The following is a 22895-nucleotide window of genomic DNA, read 5'->3' as shown; positions in this document are numbered from 1 at the left end:
GACGTGTGAAAGTCAAGTATTTTAGTCCACCAACTATGTTGCGATACAGGCTAGAATCATGAAACTTGCCTATAGTGACAATGTTAGAAGATCGAGGAGCCATTGGAGTAGCAATAGAACTAGCATCTTGCAAATTGGCTCTTTGAAGAACTTCATGGGCATATTTAGACTGAGATAAGAATAAACCCTGCGTGTTCTTGGTAACCTGAATACCCCAAAAATAATGCAAGTCACCCATATCAGTCATATTCTGATTTCAAATGAGTAAGAAACCGGTCAAGCAGAATGGAAGATGAGGCTGTCAAAATAATATCATCGACATAAAGAAGTAAAATTGACATGCCGTCATTAACCTTGTATACAAACATGGAATAATCTGATTTGCAGCGAACAAATCCAAGTTTAACAAGAGATAAAGTGAACCGTTGGAACCATGCTCGTGGGGCTTGCCGTAGACCATAAAGAGCTTGTTTTAATTTGCAAACAAAGTTAGGACGTTGAGAATCAATAAAGCCTGGAGGTTGCATCATGTATACCTCCTGATCAAGATGGCCGTGTAAGAAGGCATTTTTGACGTCAAGTTGATGAATCGGCCATTCATTGGAAAGAGCAATAGTGAGAACAATTCGAATGGTAGCAGGTTTTACAACAGGGCTGAACGTTTCATCAAAATCTATACCTTTTTTCTGACTGTAGTCCTTTGCAACGAGACGAGCTTTATGACGCTCAATTGTACCATATGCTCGTTGTTTTAAGATAAACCCATTTACATCCAATAATATTATGTGTCGCGGCTGGTGGAGGCACAAGATCCCACGTGTTGTTGTCTAACAGTGCTTGATATTCCATTAGCATAACATCATTTCAAGTTGGGTATTGTTGAGCCTTTTTCAATGATCGAGGTTCAATAGGTAATGAAGAGGTGGTTTGAGTAAAAAGAGTGTGGATAGTTTTAGGTTTGAAAATACCAGATTTCACACGGGTTCCCATAGGGTGAATATTTGAAATGGGTTGAGGTTGATGATTGGATGAGGAATTAGGTAGTGATGGAGAATAAAGGGAGGGGCTGATTGGTGGGTTATTGAATTCAGTTTGTGAAGGATGAGGGATTAGTAAATTTGTTATGGTATGTGAAGTTGATTGAGGTGTAGATAAAGAAGGTGAGTTTTAGTATTGTGATGTGATGGAATGATTTGTGGCGTGATTAAGGGAAAAAGGTGAGCTATTTGGAGAAGGAGAATTAAAAGAGGGAGATATGGAAGGGAGAGTTATTACCTGAACAGGATTTTGAAAATTTCCAAAATGTTCAATATCAAATAATTGCCAATCTATAGTACTTGATTTTTCCTTTGAATAAGGAAATATATGCTCAAAGAAGGTAACATGTCTGGAAACAAAGACTTTAGAAGTTTCCAATTCAAGGAAACAAAATCCCTTTTGATTTGGTGGGTATCCGATAAAGATGCATGTCCGAGCTCTGGGTGCCAATTTATTCGGAATCGGATTGGTGATGTGAGGATAACATATACATCCGAATACTCTGAGCATTGTGATATCCGCTGGTTTTTGAAAAAGTAAGGCATACAGACTCTGGAAATGCAAAGAAGCATGTGGAATTCGATTAGTAATTCAAAGCTTCTGCCCAAAATTATGATGGCTTTGTTGATTGAAATAATAAGGTGCGAACAGGATTTAACAATGTTCTATGCTTGTGCTCAGCTCGTCCATTTTGTTGAGGTGTCTGTGGGCATGAGAATTTAGCAATAATCCCTTCATCTTGAAACAGTTTGTCAAATTTCTTATTAAGATATTCACCACCATTATCACATTGAAACTGTTTAATTTTCATATTAAATTGAGTATGAACCATATTATGAAAAAGAACAAATGTATCAAACACGTCACTTTTGGCACGCAATGGATAGACCCAAGCGTATCCACTATAGTCATCCAGAAATAATACATAATAACGGTATCCAGTAAAAGAAGCAATTGGTGCATGCCAAACATCAGAATGGATCAAATGAAATGGAGCAACAGATACATTTATTGAATCGTGAAAAGATAATTTAGAGTGTTTCCCAAGTTGACAAGCATGACAGAAAGTTTCAATTTGTCTACAATTAAAAAGACTTGCATTTTGCTGAAATATTTTAAACATAACAGGAACACCAGGATGAGCAAGACGCTGATGCCAAATTGACGAAGATACTTTGGAAGCAACACAAGTTGAAGGAGAAGACGTTGAATCATGGCAATTTGCAGTTGAAAATGGATAGAGGTGTCTGGAACTATTGCAGCGGTGGATGGTTTTCTGATTTGGAAGATCCTTGACACAAAAACCCAAAGAATCAGAATTCATTGAACAAGAATTATCAAAAGCAAAGCAACGAACAGAAATAAGATTAAACCATAAGTCAGGAACCACTAAAATATTTTTCAAAATAAATTTAGCAAAGGGAGTATGAATAATTTTCTGACCAACATGTGTAATAGGTAATCTGCCACCATTACCAACTCGAACAGTATCTGTACCATTATAAGGTTTGTAACTATCCAAAATATGAGCATCATTAGTCATATGGCATGATGCACCCGTGTCTGTTTGCAAGTGGGTTCTTGAAGGTGAAGACCGACAAAGGTTCCGTGTACATCGTTGGTGTTGATATTGCGTTGGTGACAGTATTTTGCAGTGTGAGAAGTGCTGTCACAAATTTGACATTGAAGGGGAGGAGCACCAAGAATAGAAGAACTTGAATTCCATGGGGAACGATTCTGAAAATTGTTGGAAAATCTGCTAGTATAAGAAGGATTGTTGTTGTAACGAGGGGCTGAATTATGAGAGTAACCACCTCTAAAACCACTACCGCGAGAATGAATGCCGTTAGAGGAACCATAGCTACCACGAGACTGAACATAATGACCACCTCGTAAAAAATTTCCACGATATGTACCGCGGCTGTTATAGCCACCACAATGTTGAAAAGTAACAAGAGCTTCACTGTCAAGATTTGATTTAGATTCTTTTGCAGGCGGGACTCATGGGCAAGCAAGAATGATCGCAACTCCAAAAAGGTAGGCGAAGGCGTTTTTGCAGTCATGACAGTTACAACATCAGAATATGAAGGAGGTAACCCCGATAGAACTTGGAGAATAACATCATTATCATCAATCGGACGACCAATGGAGTGAAGATAATCGACAGTAGATTTAATAAAGTGCTAATATTCTGACATAGAGCGAGATCCCTTTGAGGCTTGGTTGAAGGCGAGTTTGAGTTGGAGGTATTTTGCATTAACATGATCTTTGAAAAGAGTTTGAATTTCATTCCAAGTTTCTCGGGCAGTAGGCAATTTTCCAGGTTTAAGAATGTGTTTGAGTATATCAATGGAAACTGTAGTATGAATCCATGAAATAATAACGTAGTCTATTTGTTGCCAAATAGTATATGCAGGGTTGGTGATGATTTCTTGAGGATCAGAATCATTGGAAGGTATGGTAGGTGAGGGAATGATGGAATCAATTTCAATATGATTATAGATCTGGTGACATCGTAAAATATTTCGAATAAGGTTTGCCAAAGAAGAAAATTGGTAAAGTCTAGAACGATAGATACATGATTTTTGATATTACTGACATTGAAAACAGAGTGAAAGGTAGAAGGCGTATAAGAAGAAGAAAAAGACATGGTTGATGGATTTGATATGGGAGAAGAAGTAGCAAATGCAGCAATGATTGATGGATTTGATATGGAAGAAGAAGACATGGTTGGCTGAAATAAGAAAAAAATATTCAGGCAGCTCTGATACCATATAGAAATGGAGAGTCTTACTCAAACATGTGAACCCTAGATTATTATTTATATTAATACACAATACATAAATTACATATATATCCATATACAAAAATCATATCACATTGATTCTAATTATATTTCCTATTACTTTAGTTACTAATTAGTTTAATTTAGGATTAAATGCACCAACAATCACCAACTTTCGCGTGTTTTTAGTATTTAACATAATATTTTCATTTTGGCAAAAAAGTACATGAACTTTCAAAATTTTACAATTAAAGACATCGACACTATTTTGGATGTAAAACGACACCGTTTTAGATTAAAACGGCGCCGTTTTGGATGTAAAATTGCACTATTTTTCAAAGGAAACACGCAGGTGGTCTTAATTGTAAAATTTTGAAAGTTCATGTATTTTTTTGCCAAAATTAAAAGTTTATGTTCAATACCAAAAACACGCGAAAGTTGGTGATTTTTGGTGCATTTAAGCCTTTAATTTATAAACATTAATCAATATTACCTTTAATTTGTAACATAGTAAAATTTTAATAGCCTAAACATTAACTTTTCACACTTCATTACCGTTCTTTTAGGGTATTGCTATTCGCCGCCCCTTTTTACTTAGCACCGCACAGGCGAAAGACATTTTTACCCTTTAGCAAAATTTCAAAAAAAAAAAGTTCTCTCAACTCATTCGAACACACTCGAACAACTACGTAAAAAGTCGAGTAAAATGACGGATAACGAGTATAATTCGTCGGGAAACGAGTACCGACAGTCGGAAACAAGTTTTCCCGGCTTTTCCGAGGTAAAAATTAGTTTTTTTAAATTTTTATTTAAAATTTGTGAAGGGGGACGATTGAATTTCACGTCCTCTCCAGAGGAGGGGACGCCAGAGTTTGCCGTCCTCTCCAGAGGAGAGGACGTGAAATGCAACGTCCTCTCCTCTAGAGGGGACGCCCAACGCCGGCGTCCTCTCCTCTGGAGAGGACGCCAGCGTCCCCTTTTCCGGCCGCGACCGAAACGTCGCGGCCGGAAATTAACTACTGCTAAAAAAAACGTTGAAATGATTTTTTTTAATAATTACAGTAATTTTTTATTCCATATTATTACGACTTTTTATTACATATTATTTCGATTTGTTAAACGTAAGTATTTATGTTTTGCAGGTTGATTTAGAAGATTATGGCGGTGATGGAATTGATTACAGCGATTGGTTTAAGCTAGATCATGGGTTTGATAGTGATGTTGAAGCAATTACTTGGGCTAAGAGTACTGCTATAAAGATTGGATTTGAATTAGTCATTTCGTCACATAAGAACGAGGGGAAAAAGAAGCTTCTACGATGTGCTCGGGGTGAGCGTTACAGAGGTTCATTCACAGATTCTGATTCCTTCGTACGGAAAAATACGAAGACAAAAGCGTGTAAGTGCAAATTTAAAATTATTGTCAAATTAGGAAAGACTGCATGGTTTATACTTACAGATCCTGGTATTTCGAGTACACACAACCATGCTCTAGCTGTGTATCCTGAAGGATACCGTCAGATGAGTGGGCTGAGTGGCGAGGCGAAAGAAATTGTGCGAGATATGAGTGCGGCACAAGCGAAGCCGTGTTCTATCATGGCAGCTTTAAAAGAAAAAGTACCATCTGACAACCCTACAATAAAGCAAGTGTACAACTATAGAGAGACTTTGAGAAAGTCTAGCTTTGAGGGTAGAGATGTGGTTGGGCAATTTTATCACATGGCTCAGCAAAATGATTATGTACACTGGACTCTTGCTGAGGAGGATACAGGTGTGTTGACCCATATTTTCATGGCTCATCCTGATTCAGTGAGACTACTTCGTACGTACTACTGGATCATCGGCATGGACTCCACGTACAAGACGAACAAGTACAAGCTGCCTTTTTTTGAGATTATTGGAATGACTCCTTGCAACAAGAACTTCATAATTGCATATGCAATTATGAAGGATGAGACTGAAGGGAGCTACAGATGGGTATTGGAGAGACTGAGGTATTTAATTATAATTATGTTATTTGATATTTTAATGATATTCAAATTCAAATTACTTATTAAATCATCGGGCAATAATGCAGGTGCTTGATTGGGGAACATATTCATCCGAGCGCTATTCTTACTGATCGAGAATTGGGGCTTATGAGACCAGTGTCAGAGGTTTTCCCACGTTCTTCTCATCTACTATGTACGTGGCACATAAATAAGGACGTAGAAGATAGAGTGTACAGAATTAGTGGGAAAAACCAAGAGTTTGCTGAAATTTTCAAGAATAGTACATGGAAGAAAATTATCAGAGCGCCAAGTTTTGATCAATATAACATAGCTGTGGAGCACTTCAGAGATCGGTTTAAAGGTTTTCCAGGGTTGATACAGTACATTGAGGGGACTTGGCTGGGACACAGAGAGAAGTTCGTATCTTGCTGGACGGACTTAGTCCTACATTTTGGAAACACCACCACATGTAGAGTCGAGAGCGCACATGCTCAGCTTAAGCAGTGGCTCAACTCTAGCACCGGTGCTCTGGACACAGTCTGGACGAAGGTCGACAAAGTTATACAGTCGCAGCTGATAGATATCCGGTAACATTCTTCTCGAGTAATATTCGTACTTATACAAACTATGTTGTCATTATTATTAACATAAATGTTTTAAAATTACTGCAACAAAACACTTGAGGACTCCAGACGGACTATTGGCGTACATCGACGCGGTTTTCCATTTGACAAGCTCTCATGCAGAGTGTCGCATTACTGTCTGGATTTAATATCGAAAGAACTAAGGCGTATGCGAGAATTGAGTACCGATGTCTACGATCGCTGTGGTTGTGTGGTTAGATCAACACATCAGATCCCCTGTGCATGTGAGCTGCGAGCGGTGGTCGATTCAGGTATCACGCACCACTTTCATTGAATACTAATATTAAAAATATTAATATTGTTATTGAAAGCTAATATGTGTTATTTGTAGGTAACCCGATCAGCCTTGACAGTATACACCCGTTTTGGACGAAACTTGTTATTCTCGGCGATGGGTTGGACACATCTGCGCAACCCGATTTTGCTGGTTTTCAGACTGAGGAACATCAGTATTTTCACGAGGTCGCCGACGAGGTCATGACTAAGGATCCTTCAGTGTTGCGTGATATTTCTCGTATTGTTCGAGAGCGACTTCACCCCGAAGACTTAGGCTACATGGAACCAGAAGTTAAAACAAATGTCAGAGGTCGACCAAAGGGGAGCAAATCAACGAAGCGGGATCCGAGTCGTCATGAGTACAAGGACCGTGTACCTGGTCGTCCTAAATCTTCCAAAGCTCAGAAAAATCGTACATCCGCGTCAGGTAATTATCATCCACTAATATTCGTTATGTACGTCTACTGTAGTAGTATCCTTGTTATTTATAATAATATTTTTTTAATTTCCCGCAGCTGGTTTGCAAAATGCGGAGGTTATTCCAGGATTCCTTTTACCATTCGTTGACGAGCTTGTGGACGTGCGTGGAGACGGCAACTGTGGATTTCGCGTGGTGGCAGACCACATATATGGTGACGAGAAGATGTGGGGAATGACTAGAATGAACATTGCAAACGAAATCTCCGCCCACCCTTATCGATACGAGGGTATTTTCATTGATGGGTTGCAAGCGGCCATTACACGTATTAGCTGGGAAGGCGGAGAGTGTGGCCCTAGCTACTGGATGCAGGTATTTAATTGAATTATATAAATTTATCACAAAGTTATTATATTTTTTTAAAAAATGATATTTATATTCTGACTTATTAAATGGATGCAGGTATTGGATGACTTGTTCCCTATTGCCACTATCTTCAATGCAGCTGTTATTTACATACAAGGCGGGACGCTACAAAAGACGCGGTTCTCTTCGTTTACTGTTCTGCCTTTGCATTCCTCTGAGGTTCACTCACGACCATCGAAGGAGATAGTGATATTGTATATTAGTGGACGCGCTCATTTTGTTAGGTTGAATTTGCAGGATAATTTTCCTGTCCCACCAATTCCCACCCTGTGGCTCCAGCACAGGGACCATACTGTTCAGTCTTGGCATACTTTATATGCTAATAGGAGAGAGCAATGGGATAGTTTGATAGGTATGGCAGATTGAGTTGATTGTAAAATGTTTATTCTGTAATTATGCTGATTGTGTGTTTTATTATTATACGTGTAATATTTTTGAACTCCACAGTACGTAATATTTAAAAATGTTCATGAAATTGCATAAAAACAAACACGTACATAATATAAAAAAATTCTCTAGAAACTAACATCTAAAGAAAACAAGTCCATAATCAGAAAAAAGTACTAATAATATAAACATACAACATATACTAACAGCACTCAGTCGGCACTGCGCCAAGCGGCAATGACTCTCTCCAACTCCGTGCTGGCCTCCTCCGTCTCAGTCTCCAACTCCGGAATGCCGTCAAATTCGCAGTGCTGTCTATGTTGGGCGGTAATCGTGCTGACTTTTTGGATGAAATGCTCGTACGAGGTGGTCACCAGTGTCATCCACTGTAATACCATAAATAGACAAGTAAATTCAATATGTTAAATATATGTAATATTCACTAAAACATTTATGTTAAATATATGGAAGAGGGGACGCCGCACGTTCCCTCCGGAAGAGGGAACGTGGGAAATCCACGTTCCCTCTTCCGGAGGGAACGTGGGATTTCACGTCCCCTCCGGAAGAGGGGACGCCGTTTTCCGGCGTCTCCTCCTCCGGAGGGGACGTAAAATCCCAACTTCTCTTTTTTTTTAATTGTTTTTTTAAAAAAAAAAACCGAAATTAATAAAAAAAAAACTTACCGGAGGTTGTCGATTTCTATCTCGTTCCGAATCCGACATTTTCGTAAAATATGAATTTGTGAAAAGTTGAATGAGTTGAGAGGATTTAGGTTTTTTTTTATGAATTGGTTTTCTATTGAAAAAGTGAAAAGGGCAAATATGTAATGTGGCTGTGCGGTACTAAGTAAAAAGGAGCGGTGTTTAGCAATCCAGTTCTTTTACTGCTTGCACTCGAGTTCGATTCGAAGCCGGTTCAAAAATTTAAACCCCTACTGATAAAACCTCCCATAAACCCTAAAATCACCAACAGTGAAGAAATCAAAACAAAATATAAGCAAATTTCTTGCGACAGCCAACATTGCTAATATTTATCCTATATTTATTAAACCCTAAAAGAGTTTCAATCATTTCCTTGGTTTAATTGAAAAATGAGGAAGAAGGTAGACGAGCGTATCAGAACCCTAATTGAAAATGGTGTCAAATTAAGACACCGTTCTATGTTTGTTATCATCGGTGACAAGTCCCGAGACCAGGCGAATTCTCTTCACCAACTGCTGTTTATTGTTTTTTGAATTGGGCATTTTATTTTTTTATTTACTGGTGTTTTTGCGTTTTGGTTGCAGATTGTGAATCTTCACTACATGTTGAGTAAATCAGTTGTGAAATCAAGGCCAACTGTTTTATGGTGCTACAAGGATAAGCTTGAACTTAGCAGGTGAATTTAGATTGAAATTAGTGAATTTATGCATTTTTACATTCTGAAGGAATGATAGTTTTGAGGTGATTATGGCTTTATTAACTATGCAGTCATAAGAAAAAGAGAGCAAAACAGGTCAAAAAGCTAATGCAAAGAGGTTTATTGGATCCCGAAAAAGTTGACCCGTTTTCGCTTTTTGTTGAAACTGGAGGGTTAACTTATTGTCTATACAAGGATTCCGAAAGAATACTCGGGAATACGTTTGGAATGTGTATATTGCAGGTTAACCCTTTATTCGCTTTTAACTTATTTTGATTTCATTATAGAGTTTGCTGTAATTATTTTAATGGGTGTTCTTTTGTTTATTTTATGTTAGGATTTTGAGGCTTTAACTCCAAATCTCTTGGCCAGAACTATAGAGACGGTAGAAGGTGGTGGATTGATCGTGTTGCTACTGCGTTCTCTTTCTTCGTTGACCAGTCTATACACCATGGTCATGGTATGCCCCTTGTTTCATGCTATTTAGCCTTTTAAGTTTTGGGTTTTGTTAATATGAGGCAACATAAATGTGATGTCTTAAATGTTCTAGTGCTTGTATGTTTTCTAATTATTTTCTTAGGTCTATTTTGCGTGTATGTTTTTTTCTATTTAGATGATACCCTATGGATGTCTAAACCATAAAAAGGGAATAGTTACTGCTGAAGAGCACTCTAAATGAACTATAAGCTTTTGATAGAATATATAAATTGTAATACTGTTTTGGTTGCTTAAGCAGTTGTATTGTTAGATAAAACTACCATTTAAACAAAAGTTAATGTTTAACATTTATAAAGATCATCTTTTCTGGATGCTCGTACCAGTGCCATTTGATTTGACACCCAAGTTACTTTTGAATGGAAGTTAGATTATGCATCTTTACGAACATTATGAAAATTATGCTTGTTGTGATCATTATAATCTTAATTCATTTGTGATGAGATTTTGATACTTCCTCTTATTAAAATTTGTATATGTGCTTGAACCATAAAAACAAAAGCTTATTATTGGTGGTTTGCCTATTTCAGGATGTACATGAGAGATTTCGTACTGAATCACATTCTCAGCCTTCTGGGCGCTTTAATGAGCGTTTTTTATTATCACTTGCTTCATGCAAATCATGTGTTGTTATGGACGATGAACTGAATATTTTGCCTATTTCGTCTCATATAAGATCAATTCTACCAATTCCGAGTAAAGAGGTAAGCAATGTTTCTTTTAACATGTTCTATTATTGTGGACATAACATTTATGATCCAGATGCTTTCATAAGTTTTTTCACTTTTTTTTGGAAAGTGTAATTTTCATGGTATTGCAGTATCATAGGGAAATAGTTAAAAAAGGCTTTTATGCAATTCAACCTTTAAAGTGAGGGATTAATTCTGTTATGACTTGCTAATATCTCTAATTGTAGCTTAAAATTCTCAAATTGTACATGAGTTATTGTTTTGTTTCTATTGGTGTTAAAGGATTCAGAGGGTCTATCTGAAGCACAACGTGACCTGAAGAATTTGAAAGAACAACTACATGATGATTTTCCTGTAGGTCCTTTAATCAAAAAATGCTGTACATTGGATCAGGTATAGAGTGCATTGCAAGTATCTAGTCTTTTTCCCTTCTCCTAGCTCTATTTAATTTTAGGGATAACAAAATTCAAAATGGATGTAGTAGCTCAGAAAACTCCTTTATCTGAACAGGGAAAAGCTGTCATTACTTTTCTTGATGCAATATTGGATAAGACACTACGTAGTACAGTTGCTTTGCTTGCTGCTCGTGGACGGGGAAAATCTGCTGCGCTTGGTTTAGCAGTTGCTGGAGCTATTGCAGCAGGGTAATGTGCAATTAGAAATTTTACGTTTAAATACTGTGTTTATTCTTGTGAGTTTATGGGTAGGTATGCTTGTGGTCCTGTATTATCCTTTAAAATTTTAATGACAAATATTCTCCTTTACAGGTATTCAAATATTTTCATAACTGCACCTAGCCCTGAAAACTTAAAAACTTTATTTGACTTCATCTGCAAGGGTTTTGATTCTCTCGAGTACAAGGTATCTCTTTTATTGTTTTTCTTAGCGGCATCCACTTACATGCTGTTAAACATGCTATTTTAATAGTATGTGGACAGAACAATTGTTATCCTGATCGTCTAGCATATATTAATTGCAGAAAGCATGTGAATTGGACATGTTACCAATAATCTGTTAAGAATAATCTTGCATTATGATGGTTTCTTGCTTCAAATTTGCTTATCTTAGGTTCAGTACACGTGCTTTGGCGTTGACATTAACGATTTATTTGGTGCATTTGGCTTTATGAGTTCCTCTTGTACCATGAAATTCTAGATTTCATGGTAGATACAAAACGATGGTGTACATGTCTGTTTTGGGTGTTTGGTTTTTCCTTTTTCTTCTATGTGTTCATATGCACACTCTTTATTCCTTTTTGTTCCAGTTGTATGGACTTGGCTGGTTACATGTGGTGATAATCCATTCTTTAGATAAGCTTATCAGTGGAGCCTTTCATTGCAGGAGCATATTGATTATGATGTCGTGAAAAGTACAAATCCTGAATTCAAGAAAGCCACTATTCGAATCAATATCTACAAACAGCACAGGCAAACAATTCAGGTTAAGACGTGTATGAATGTTTTTGCAAAATTGATGTGTTTTTGTTCTTATATGTATTTGGGGTCATGAGCATGATAGATACATGAGCTTTCTTATTTTCCCTGCAGTACATACAGCCACATGAACATGAGAAACTCTCGCAAGTGGAACTATTAGTTATTGATGAAGCTGCTGCCATTCCATTGCCGGTTGTGAAGTCCCTGTTGGGACCATACCTGGTCTTCCTTTCATCTACTGTGAATGGGTATGATTTTTAAGCATCTTCTAATAAGAGATCACATCTCTATAGAGGCACAAAGGCCTAGTGCCCGAATTTTGGCGCTTACGAAAGGTGCTGAAAGAAAAAATAAATTTCACAAAATGAAGCTTATGCAAATCATGAAGTAAATAATATGACATGCATCAATGTTTTATTATTTATTTTATGATTTTCATAAGCTTCATTACGTGAAGGTTCTTTTTTTTCTTCTTTAAACTAAAAAATATGCACAAACTAGATCATTTATCTTTGGTGCATCAGTCATGCGACAACTTCCATCATGGATCTTTCCATTCTAATTTTTCTATTCGTAGGAGGATACTACTATCTTCCATTTATCTGAAAAATAAATTATAGTTAATCAATTCAATCATCAACATGAAGTAACTATTGTTAAGGCTCTAAGCTACAATAATAATTAACAATAAACCCAACAAAATATTGCTAACAAGTCTAATGCAATTAACAACAGTTACTACTATTAAAAACAAATTCAGTGAAATTAATCACAAATTCAACAAAAAAAAAATCAAAATAGAAAAAGAGAGTGGGGGCAGATTAGAAGAAGAGTAGAAATTAGGAAAGGAAAAGAGGACGGAAAATTAGAAGAAAAAGAAAGAGAAAAACAAACTTCGATTTTTTTTAACATCAGTTATAACTTATAAGGAGAAGGGAGCGGTGTTACTTCTTTTATTTATGTGGTCCTTTATCTTCTTTTATCTGTCCTCCTAGTTTAAGTTTTGTTTTTAATTGTTTTTGGGTAGGATCAAGTAAGGGGGCATGATAACTTTATAATGAAGAGTTTGGATTCATCAATTTGTTTAACTAAAAAAAAAATCTAAAATAATATGCTCCTGCAATGAAAGGCTGCTCTTATGCTTTTTTAATAAAAAAAATCTTAATTAATATGCTCCTGCTATTAAAAGCGTGGCCTCTCCTCGTGGGTGAGGTGCACAAAGGCACACATCTTTGGGAAGTTGCCTGGCTTTGGCGGGTAAGGCACTAGGCATGGTGTCTCTCGTAACAACTATGCTATCTCCAACTTGGATTTTCCATTATCCTCCTACAAAGCATGCTTAATTCAATCATGAACTAGGAAGCACTCAAAATTAGACAAAGTTGCATTTCCTGTTTCAGAATCATGCAAAACATTTCGGGCTGGTTCTTTAAATAACAAAAATTAGACAGTTGTTAAAAAAACCCTAGAAATTACCCCAATAAAAAAAATAATCTAATCGATTACCCACAAATTTTATCACCCACATTATCTACAATAAATCTTTTCTTATTTTTGTTGGATTATATTATATTTCTATGATTTTTGTATAATTATAAAATATTAATTTAATTATAATTATAAATTTGTGGATAATTGATTATTTCTGATAAACTTAAATTTTTAGTATGTTTAAATGATTTATTTCATTGATTGTCATAAATGTGAATAATTTTTTTATAACTTTTATTTTTTATAAACTTATCCCTGTATTTACATTATGTACACGTTTCATATCCATTATTTTAGAAAAATGTCGTAACCTTGTATCTGTTTTGTCCGATTTCCGTTTCTGTGATACTTAGCTCGTGAATTGAGGAAGTTTGTTTAAATTTAAATAATGTCCTATACATATAAGTACTATTGTATTTTCTTCTTCAAGCTATGAAGGTACTGGTCGGTCTTTGTCACTAAAGCTTGTGCAGCAACTACAAGAACAAAGCCAGATTGCTGCAAAGAACGTTGAGGGCTCTCATTCTGGTATGCATGAGCTTTATATTACTATGCTTGCTATATGAATCAAATAAACAATAAATGATAATAACTAATAAACTATCATGTCGTCTTAATTCGTGGCTGTTGCAACGAGTGTATTGGTTGTTATAAGATCAGCCTTGGTGTTTTCAATGGTACATGCATGTACATTTGGAAAAATGCTAAATCCTTTTATAAAATGCTAAAGTTTATAGCTGTTAAAGGCCGGCTCCGTGCCTCACCCATACAAGGGTGACGCTCGCCTCACGCCTCGCTGCAGAGTGCTTTTTGCCTTTTACAACTATGCTTAAGGTTATGTTATAAAAAAGTAATGCTCAAGGTTAATTGAGTGGATACTACTCATCTCCAGAATGTAATGCTCATTTCTAGAACGCGAGAAATATTATTCTTACCAACATTATTCTATTCTATATGCTAAAGCCAGAAGCATTTTGAACAACAAGATACCTTTTAAGCACCTCATTTATAAAGACTAGTACCCATATATTACTAAAATTACAAGATTACCCTCTTACTTGCCTGTAAAACAACAAATAGGCAAAGACATAAGAATGTTTAGAGTTTCCTTTTGGACATGTCAACCAGCATTGAACTAGTTCTCAGTGAATGGTCCAGCTTGTTCTCGTTAATTTGTCACAACAATAATCTAGCAAAGGCACATATATGACTAAACAATAACCAAGAATTTGTTTTACGAAATATCAAAAAAAAAAAAAGAAAATTTGTTTTACGAACTGAAACACGCCGGACACCAAAAAAAGAAGCAAGAAAATGTCAGTTAGCTATGACATTTTCATATAACCTATTTCAATTTTTTCTGTTTTACTTAAATTTAATACGAGTTACGTTGCACGAGTAATATGATGGTTTTACATAATGAGGCTAATATTCCTGGCTCTCTTTTGTTTGCTTTTCCATCTCCTGAAGAATTTGATGCTTACAATTTTTTTTTCATAATGAATAAAATAACTTTTCTGTCTTATGAAATACATGCTCAGGCTGCAGGGGACCTAATCAAAGTTAACAGTTTTATGATTGTTCTCGTTCTTCTTGCTTTTAGAATCCATGGGTTGCACAGTCCTCATAATTGTTTGGATTTTCACACTTAGCTGAAATTAATCTTTACATGAATATGTTTTGGAAAAATATTGAAGTTGTTCGTTTTTTTTGTCTGTAGGTCGTCTTTTCAAAAAGATAGAACTCTCCGAGTCTATCAGATATGCTTTTGGTGATCCAATTGAATCCTGGCTTAATGCTTTACTTTGCTTGGATGTTGCAAATTCAATACCTAATATCGGCAGGTTGGGTTTATCATCTCCACAAAGACCTTTTCTAGAACAATTTCTATTGTAATTACTTATGTACTCTCTTTCTGCCACTAGATTACCTCCACCCAATGATTGTGATCTCTATTATGTTAACCGGGACACACTTTTCTCCTACCACAAAGATAGTGAGCTGTTTTTACAGGTAATCTACTTTGTGAAATAGAATTTCATAGGATTATATGTTTTTATAGGTAATGGTTTATTGATTATTTTGTCATAATTTTCTAGCGAATGATGGCATTATATGTATCATCTCACTACAAAAACTCTCCTAATGATTTACAACTAATGGCCGATGCTCCTGCACATCATTTGTTTGTGTTACTTGGTATGTAACTCTCTTTGAGCTGATTGCATTTGATTTATTGTGTGTGAATAATTGTCATCTACTCTTGTATATGCAGGCCCTGTTGATGAGTCAAAAAATCAACTGCCTGACATCTTATGTGTCATCCAGGTATGTTACTAGTTGTGTCCATAAACTCCAGATTAATTGACGGGCTCATCATTTGAATTTCTCAAACTTTCTTTCGGATCACACAAAAGCACTATATTTATGATGCTGCTGGTGAGTCACACTGTGAATTACCATTTATAGGTTGCCCTTGAAGGCCAGATTTCTCGTAAATCTGCCATCACAAGCTTAGGGGATGGCCATCAACCATCTGGAGATCAAATTCCATGGAAATTCTCCGAGCAATTCCGTGATGCAGTTTTCCCCAGTCTCTCAGGTGCTCGGATTGTACGCATTGCCACCCATCCAAATGCTATGAAGGTAATTTTGTATCCTATACCATTTCTTTTATATTTTTTGTTGAATCTTATCATGTATCGTAATTGCTTTCTACTTGGTTCATGCAGCTTGGATACGGTTCTGCTGCTGTGGAACTATTAACAAGGTAGTTTAAAATTGCAACTTTAACTTCCTTCTACCCTTGTTGCTGAAATTGATGTTACCATGGACCTTGTTAAGATGATTAGGGGTCTATGCGAACTTGATTTCTGCAACCTAAAAGGTGTTTTAGGAATTGTGACATGAATACAACAAAGAATATATTTAGTTAATCTTAAGTAAGAAGTTGCTCTAAAAGCTCAAGCTGTTAAAACATGGGCTATCGTTGTACTTGACATTCTTTGACTTGAAACAACAGTGCAAGTTCGTCAAATGTAGGGAGAATTAGTTACTGGACCATTAGCTATATGGCGGACCGGTCATAAAGAATGTATTTAGTTAATCTTAAGTAAGAAGTTGCTCTAAAAGCTCAAGCTGTTAAAACATGGACTATCATTGTACTTGACATTCTTTGACTTGAAACAACAGTGCAAGTTCGTCATTTGTATATTGGGTGGAATCTGGCATATCTTAACCAAACCCTTTGCATGGGCAAATGTAGGAAGGATTAGTTAACCTGGACCATTAGCTATATGGCGGAGCGGTCGTTATCATCTGAAACTTAAGATACTTCTCTTAAGATTTATTATACCATTGTTAGATTGTTGAGAAGTTCCTCTCTAAAATAGTAAGGATTATATAGTGCATGTAGTTGGCATATAACTAAGATGTTTATGTTCACTGACGATGAAAATGGAAATTGAGAAACGTATTCACTAAGAGAAATGTATTCATTTTTTCTCTCTTAGTTGTGTGGAAATCAAAATAGCAGAATTGCCGTAGGCTTATGAAATAAACACTTTTATCAATTTGAGGATGTAATTGACTCTATGATAAGACATTCCATATTTGTGCATATCATATTTCTGTTTCAAATTAAAGAGGTGCTTATACCTAACTGTCTTTAGGTACTATGAAGGACAGTTGACACCTATTTCTGAAGCAGAATTTCAGAACAATATGGAGAATGAACCAGTTAGAGTTACAGAAGCTGCAGAGAAGGTTGTCACAGAACTAAGATTGTGTGCATGACTGTTTGACAAATTGCGATTTCATAACATTATATTTTTGTTTGATCCGTGTTTCATATTGTAGCATAATTTTTGTTTGTTATTCCACTCCTTGTAGACTAAATATGCGAAATTGCATCAAAACCTTAATGTGCAGTAGTTTTCACAGTTGTATGTAAACAATTAACTTTATTTCCAGACTGCGACTAACTCTGCAAATATTAACTGGCTGTACATAATATGAGTTGGTAATCTTTATTTCACACATCAGATCTTGCACTTCCCATTAATTCTATGTTTGCATGGAGTCATGCTTTTGTTATACTATCTTGACTTGACAGGTTTCACTGCAAGAGGAATGTATAAAACCAAGGGCCGACCTTCCTCCTTTGCTAGTGCATCTTCGTGAACGGCAACCTGAGAGGCTCCACTATCTTGGTGTTTCTTTTGGGCTCACTTTGGACCTTTTTCGTTTTTGGACGAAGCATAAATTTGCTCCATTTTACATTGGTCAAATTGCTGTAAGATGCACCCTTCCTTTCATCATCTTGTTTAATTTTTTTTCTCCCTGTGGTTTACAAAACACTATTACATATTAATGAGTTGGTTCATAAATTTAAGCTTTTCTGAATCTCTTCTTGATGCAGAGTGCTGTAACTGGTGAGCATACATGTATGGTCCTCAAACCATTGAGTAATGATGATATTGAAGTGAGTGGATCAGACGAATGGGGCTTCTTTAGTCCATTTTACCAAGGTCGGTCCTAGTTCGCAGATTGATCAGTGGTTTCTCATGCTTCCCCGGCCTCTTTTTCTTCTTCTAATCGATGTAGCCTAATTTTTAAATTTTGTCAGATTTTAGGAGAATATTTTCTGGGTTACTGGCATTTGAACTTAGGTCAATGGAATATAAGCTTGCTATGAGGTTGGAATTTTTAACTTTACCTACTAGCAAGTTATTACTTCATTTATGGTTGCTAACTTCATAACCTCTTAGTGTCCTGGCTCCAAAGATCAACTTTGCGGATACAGAGATTGAGACTACATTATCCACGCAGGAAGAATTGAGGAGGTCACTTGCTTTTGAATTCACAGCATATGATATGGAACGGCTGAGAGCTTATTCTGAAAATCTAACTGGTTTTCATTTGGTAAGATCCTAATTTATAGATAAAAATGAGTGAGGTTTTAAACATATCATGTGGGTAACTAAGGGAGGATAAGGTTTTTGACTTCTATTGTTTGGGAGTAAAGTATGGTTGATGATGGTTTAGTTTAAAAATGATGAAATGCGTTGTTTAATACATGTTTTTTGCCCATTCTATTTTCATCCTGGATGAAGCACAGCAGTGACTGAATTTTGAAAACATTATGACCTCCATTGACCTTTTATCTATAAATTACAATATAACCATCATGTGAATTTCGAGATAGTTTGGGAATTTCTTATCACATGATGAACCTGAATTTTAAATTGCTTTTCTTCCAGATGCTACACAATGTTCCAGCCCTTGCTCGTCTATATTTTCGAGAGAAGATTCCTGTTACCCTGACACATATTCAAGCTTCTGTTTTGTTCTGCATCGGCTTGCAGCATCAAAACTTCTCTTACCTTGAGGTTTGGTTCTTTACTACCTTGGTAGATAATTTTCATAATGCACGCATCACGAACTACAAAGTTTCATATATGGACAAGCATCAGGGATTGAGTATCTAGCTTAACTGTTCTCACAGGCACAGATGAAGTTGGAAAGAACTCAGATTATGTCACTTTTTATCAAGGTTATAAAGAAGCTCTATAAATATATTCAGAGTGTTGCCTCTAGTGAGATTCAGTCAACCCTACTTCAATTGAAAGAGGTCAGTTCAGATAACATAAATTTCACTACACTGAAAAATATATTAGAAATGCATAGTTCATATGTGGTACCTATCCTGTCTGCAAACAATGTGCCGGTGTATGGTGATATAAGGTTCACTGGTTACCAACCAAGGCTTATTAGTAGCACTATTTAGTCACAATGCTGCACCCATCACAAAGACGACTGTGAATACCAAATTAAACTGAATTACCGACTTGACATTGACATTTGACATTATAAAAAAAATATTTTTTCCTGTTCAGTTTTTGTTTGAGGTTAAAAAAAGTTCATTTGTAGTTCCAACTGGATGGGAAAATAATTCAAACTCGACTGAAAACAAATTTTGTTTGAAAGATTTTTAATTTTTATAAATTTAATTCGTTTTGGTTTTGGAAAAAAGACAATCCCGGTTTGGTTCGGTGTGAATTGAACTCACACCCCTACCTGTCTTTATCTACTAAAATAATTTTTTCATGCTGATCCCTTCTACTTTTTGTGAAAAAGAATCATTGTATTGCTCCTCTTCAATGACTTAAATCACGAGTCATTGTGGCTAAATTTTGTTTCCAGATCGAGCTGAAACCTCACCACATATCTGTGGAGGATGATCTGAATGAAGCAGCGAAGGAAGTTGAGGTATTCTATCATTATTTTTTAGTTTTCCTTGAATACAATTCTATTCTTTTTATGGGATGTGGTTGTAAGAATGGTGGACCTGAGTGTAGGATGGCATGAAAGCCAAGACGGAGGAGATGCTGGATCCTGAACTTCTCCAACAGTACGCTATAATGGACAAAGAAAATGATTTTGAGAATGCACTAAAGGATGGTGGTAAAAAGATAGCCGCAGGTGGGGTCGTTAGCGTGAAATCCAGTAAAACGAAAGCCGAAAAATATGCGAAGCCGGAAAAACACAGCAGTGGGAAAAAGAGAAAAGGTGATCATGGCTCCAAGTTTAAAAAGAAAAGCAAATCTTAGTTTTCCCTCTCCGGAGGGGACTTAGATGGCCGCAATTTTTGATAATTTTGCTGTACTCCAACTGTTCATCATATGAAATTTAGGCATCAATGGAACTTCACAATTTTCATTACAGGTCATTCTACTTATTTTCTTGTTATAAAATTATCATTTAACGGACAAAATGCAACCACTTAACTTTTTTCTTCAAAATTTTAGCCAAACCAAACAGAATTTTTTTCCAATTCAGTTTCGTAATTTTTAATTTTAGGAACATATAGTAATTTTTTTACTTGTATAAAAAATGAATATGTTTGGCCAGCTGAATTAATTCTTAATACAATTCTAACAAAATGAAATAGTTTAAGTATATTTTTTAAAAAATACTTAACCGCTATGGAATTATTGTTTTCAATCTCAATGACTTTCATTTTTTTTTTGTCAAAGAAAATTTAGTATTTCTTGGAGTTTGAAAGACATCATATATTAATTTGGGGACTAAAAATACAACTCTTTTCATATGGATTACCAAATTTTTTATACTTTTTTTTTCTTTTCATATGGTTTGTGGTCTAACCATTTTTAATGGTTGAACCAATGTTGGTTAGATAATTAAAAATTAAATAAAACACCATTTTGTGGATAAGGGGATTTGAACCCTTGCCCTCTTGAATGAAAGACTTTGTGCTTTGCCATCAAGACAAGGCCTTATTGTTATCAATGTTTGCTCTATATGATATATATATAACTGATTATAAATTTAAATTAATTTATTAAAATGAAATTAGTTCTACAATACAAATTAAATAAAATATAAATATCTAATTAAATTATATTTACTATAAATATATTATTAAATTAGTCTAATTTAATTTATTTATTAAAAAATTACATAATAAAAAAATAAAAATATTTATATTTCACTTTTTATTCATACATGAGTAAAACTAGTAAGATTTTTCACTTGTTAAAATTGAAAAATATATTTTGTTTGTTAAAATTAATAAATATGGTGGTTCGGTGGTCGGACCGAAGTGGTCATGGTCGGATACGTGGTAGTGGTACCCGTCGTGGTGTGCGTAAACTCAATATCAACTCAATGTCAACTTCATTATTTATACTACTAAAAATAATTTATGAAGTGAGATAAATTAATAGTAATTTGAATTAAACTATCTAAGGTTTTATTAAAATGAACAAAAAGTAAATTTAAAATAAATGAACTGAATATCAACTCAATATCAACTTAATGTGAACTCAATATAAACTTAATTTGAACTCAATATAAATTTAATGTCAACTTAATATCAGCGCAATGTAAATTTAACATTAACTCAACGTCGACTCAATGTCAACGCAATGTAAACCTAATGTCATCTCAATGTAAATCTAATGTCAACTCAATGTAAACCTAATGTCAACTCAATATTAACCTAATATCAACTCCATATAAACCTAATGTCAACTCAATGTAAATTTAATATCAATATGAAGTAATTTTTTAGTAAATTGTTTTAATTTTAAAATGTAAACTAATATTAACTCAATGTAAACTTAATAAATCAATGTTGACTGAATGTGAACCTAATGTCTACTCAGTGTCAACTCAATGTAAACTTGATATAAACTACGTGTCAATTCAAAGTAATTTTTTTAGTAAAATATTATAATTTTAAAAATTAACTTAATATCAACTGAAGGTCGACTCAATGTCTACTTAATGACGACTCAATGTAAACCTAACGTCAATTCAATATAATCCTAATGTCAATTCAATATAATTATAATATCAACTTAATGTAAACTTAATAACTCAACGTTGAATCAATATCAACTCAATGTCAACTCAATGTGAACCTAATGTTCACTCAATGTCAACTCAATATAAACTTAATAACTCAACGTTGAATCAATGTCAACTCAATGTGAACCTAATGTTCACTAAATGTCAACTCAATGTAAACCCAATGTTCACTCAATGTAAATTTTATATAAACTACATGTCAATCCAAAGTAATTTTTTTTAGTAAAATATTATATTTTTAAAAATTAACTTAATATCAACTGAAGGTCGACTCAATGTCTACTTAATGACGACTCAATATAAACCTAACGTCAATTCAATATAATCCTAATGTCAACTCAATATAATTATAATATTAACTCAATGTAAACCTATTGTCAATCTGAAGTAATCTTTTAGAAAATTATTTTAATTTTGAAATGTAAATTAATATCAACTCAATATAAACTTAGTAACTCAACGCTGACTCAATGTCAACCTAATGTAAACTCAATGTCAACTCATTGTAAATTACATGTCAATGCAAGATAAATTTTTTAATAAATTATTATAATTTTAAAAATTAACTTAATATCAACTCAATTAACTTATATAATCTATTTTGAGTTTTTTGTCGAGTTGATATTAAGTTAATTGTGTTTGTAATACATTAATATATAAAATCTATTTAACTTAGTTTACTTTAAGTTAATATTTAATTTACACTACTATTAATTTAATTAGAGTAATTTAATTTAAATTTTGACAAGAGTAATATCTTATTAGTGTTTTGTAATATATATCATTTATAATCAACCATTTTAGTAGGTTATATTTAGTTTATATGCTTTTTTATACATTATTAAAGAGTACATGTATTAATATTAAAGAGTAAATAAAGACAACAAGCATGTCTTGCTTTGGTGGTTAGGCACATGAACAAAGAGTGAGAGGTCATGGGTTCGAATCCCACTAAGAGCAAAATTATATTTTATTAATTCTTTTAAAATCTCACCACTACAGTTGACCGCCGCTGACTGAGAGTTGAC

At 34.8% G+C, this 22895-nt stretch overlaps 3 protein-coding genes across 3 annotated transcripts; all 3 read left to right on the top strand.

The window, feature by feature from the left end:
• The first annotated feature begins 4432 nt into the window (after positions 1-4432).
• LOC126655069 (protein FAR1-RELATED SEQUENCE 5-like) lies at positions 4433-6404 on the top strand. The gene is made up of 3 exons (XM_050349074.2): positions 4433-4604; positions 4966-5816; positions 5900-6404. The coding sequence occupies exons 1-3, from the start codon at positions 4530-4532 to the stop codon at positions 6402-6404; spliced, it is 1431 nt and encodes a 476-aa protein (XP_050205031.1). The 5' UTR covers positions 4433-4529.
• Positions 6405-6492: 88 nt separating this feature from the next.
• Positions 6493-7943, top strand: LOC126656801 (uncharacterized). The gene is made up of 4 exons (XM_050351420.2): positions 6493-6708; positions 6789-7160; positions 7249-7523; positions 7614-7943. The coding sequence occupies exons 1-4, from the start codon at positions 6606-6608 to the stop codon at positions 7941-7943; spliced, it is 1080 nt and encodes a 359-aa protein (XP_050207377.1). The 5' UTR covers positions 6493-6605.
• Positions 7944-8861: 918 nt separating this feature from the next.
• On the top strand, positions 8862-20196 carry LOC126656331 (RNA cytidine acetyltransferase 1). Its single transcript, XM_050350876.2, has 26 exons — positions 8862-9159; positions 9250-9341; positions 9434-9605; positions 9700-9822; positions 10388-10561; positions 10829-10939; positions 11057-11190; positions 11314-11407; positions 11888-11986; positions 12094-12230; positions 13904-14001; positions 15194-15317; positions 15399-15486; positions 15573-15672; positions 15749-15801; positions 15943-16119; positions 16206-16243; positions 17145-17238; positions 17588-17767; positions 17894-18002; positions 18101-18170; positions 18243-18396; positions 18735-18863; positions 18980-19105; positions 19678-19743; positions 19833-20196. The coding sequence occupies exons 1-26, from the start codon at positions 9055-9057 to the stop codon at positions 20082-20084; spliced, it is 3099 nt and encodes a 1032-aa protein (XP_050206833.1). The 5' UTR covers positions 8862-9054; the 3' UTR covers positions 20085-20196.
• The last annotated feature ends 2699 nt before the right edge of the window (positions 20197-22895 follow it).

The sequence above is a fragment of the Mercurialis annua genome, linkage group LG7 (assembly GCF_937616625.2).
Source record: "Mercurialis annua linkage group LG7, ddMerAnnu1.2, whole genome shotgun sequence".
NCBI classification, from domain to species: domain Eukaryota; kingdom Viridiplantae; phylum Streptophyta; class Magnoliopsida; order Malpighiales; family Euphorbiaceae; genus Mercurialis; species Mercurialis annua.
The sequence above is the reverse complement of the archived record's forward strand: the minus strand, read 5'-3'. Positions and strand labels throughout refer to the sequence as shown.

What these genes read in the sequence shown, in the direction of transcription:
- LOC126656331 (XM_050350876.2), top strand. Translation starts at nt 9,055, where the DNA reads ATGAGGAAGAAGGTAGACGAGCGTATCAGAACCCTAATTGAAAATGGT. An exon ending in AATGCTGTACATTGGATCAG is followed by an intron (nt 10,940 to 11,056) that starts GTATAGAGTGCA and finishes TTATCTGAACAG; the next exon opens with GGAAAAGCTGTCATTACTTT. An exon ending in TTACAGAAGCTGCAGAGAAG is followed by an intron (nt 17,239 to 17,587) that starts GTTGTCACAGAA and finishes TTGACTTGACAG; the next exon opens with GTTTCACTGCAAGAGGAATG.
- LOC126656801 (XM_050351420.2), top strand. Translation starts at nt 6,606, where the DNA reads ATGCGAGAATTGAGTACCGATGTCTACGATCGCTGTGGTTGTGTGGTT. An exon ending in GCGAGCGGTGGTCGATTCAG is followed by an intron (nt 6,709 to 6,788) that starts GTATCACGCACC and finishes TGTTATTTGTAG; the next exon opens with GTAACCCGATCAGCCTTGAC. An exon ending in AAATCGTACATCCGCGTCAG is followed by an intron (nt 7,161 to 7,248) that starts GTAATTATCATC and finishes AATTTCCCGCAG; the next exon opens with CTGGTTTGCAAAATGCGGAG.
- LOC126655069 (XM_050349074.2), top strand. Translation starts at nt 4,530, where the DNA reads ATGACGGATAACGAGTATAATTCGTCGGGAAACGAGTACCGACAGTCG. An exon ending in GTTTTCCCGGCTTTTCCGAG is followed by an intron (nt 4,605 to 4,965) that starts GTAAAAATTAGT and finishes TATGTTTTGCAG; the next exon opens with GTTGATTTAGAAGATTATGG. An exon ending in TGGGTATTGGAGAGACTGAG is followed by an intron (nt 5,817 to 5,899) that starts GTATTTAATTAT and finishes GCAATAATGCAG; the next exon opens with GTGCTTGATTGGGGAACATA.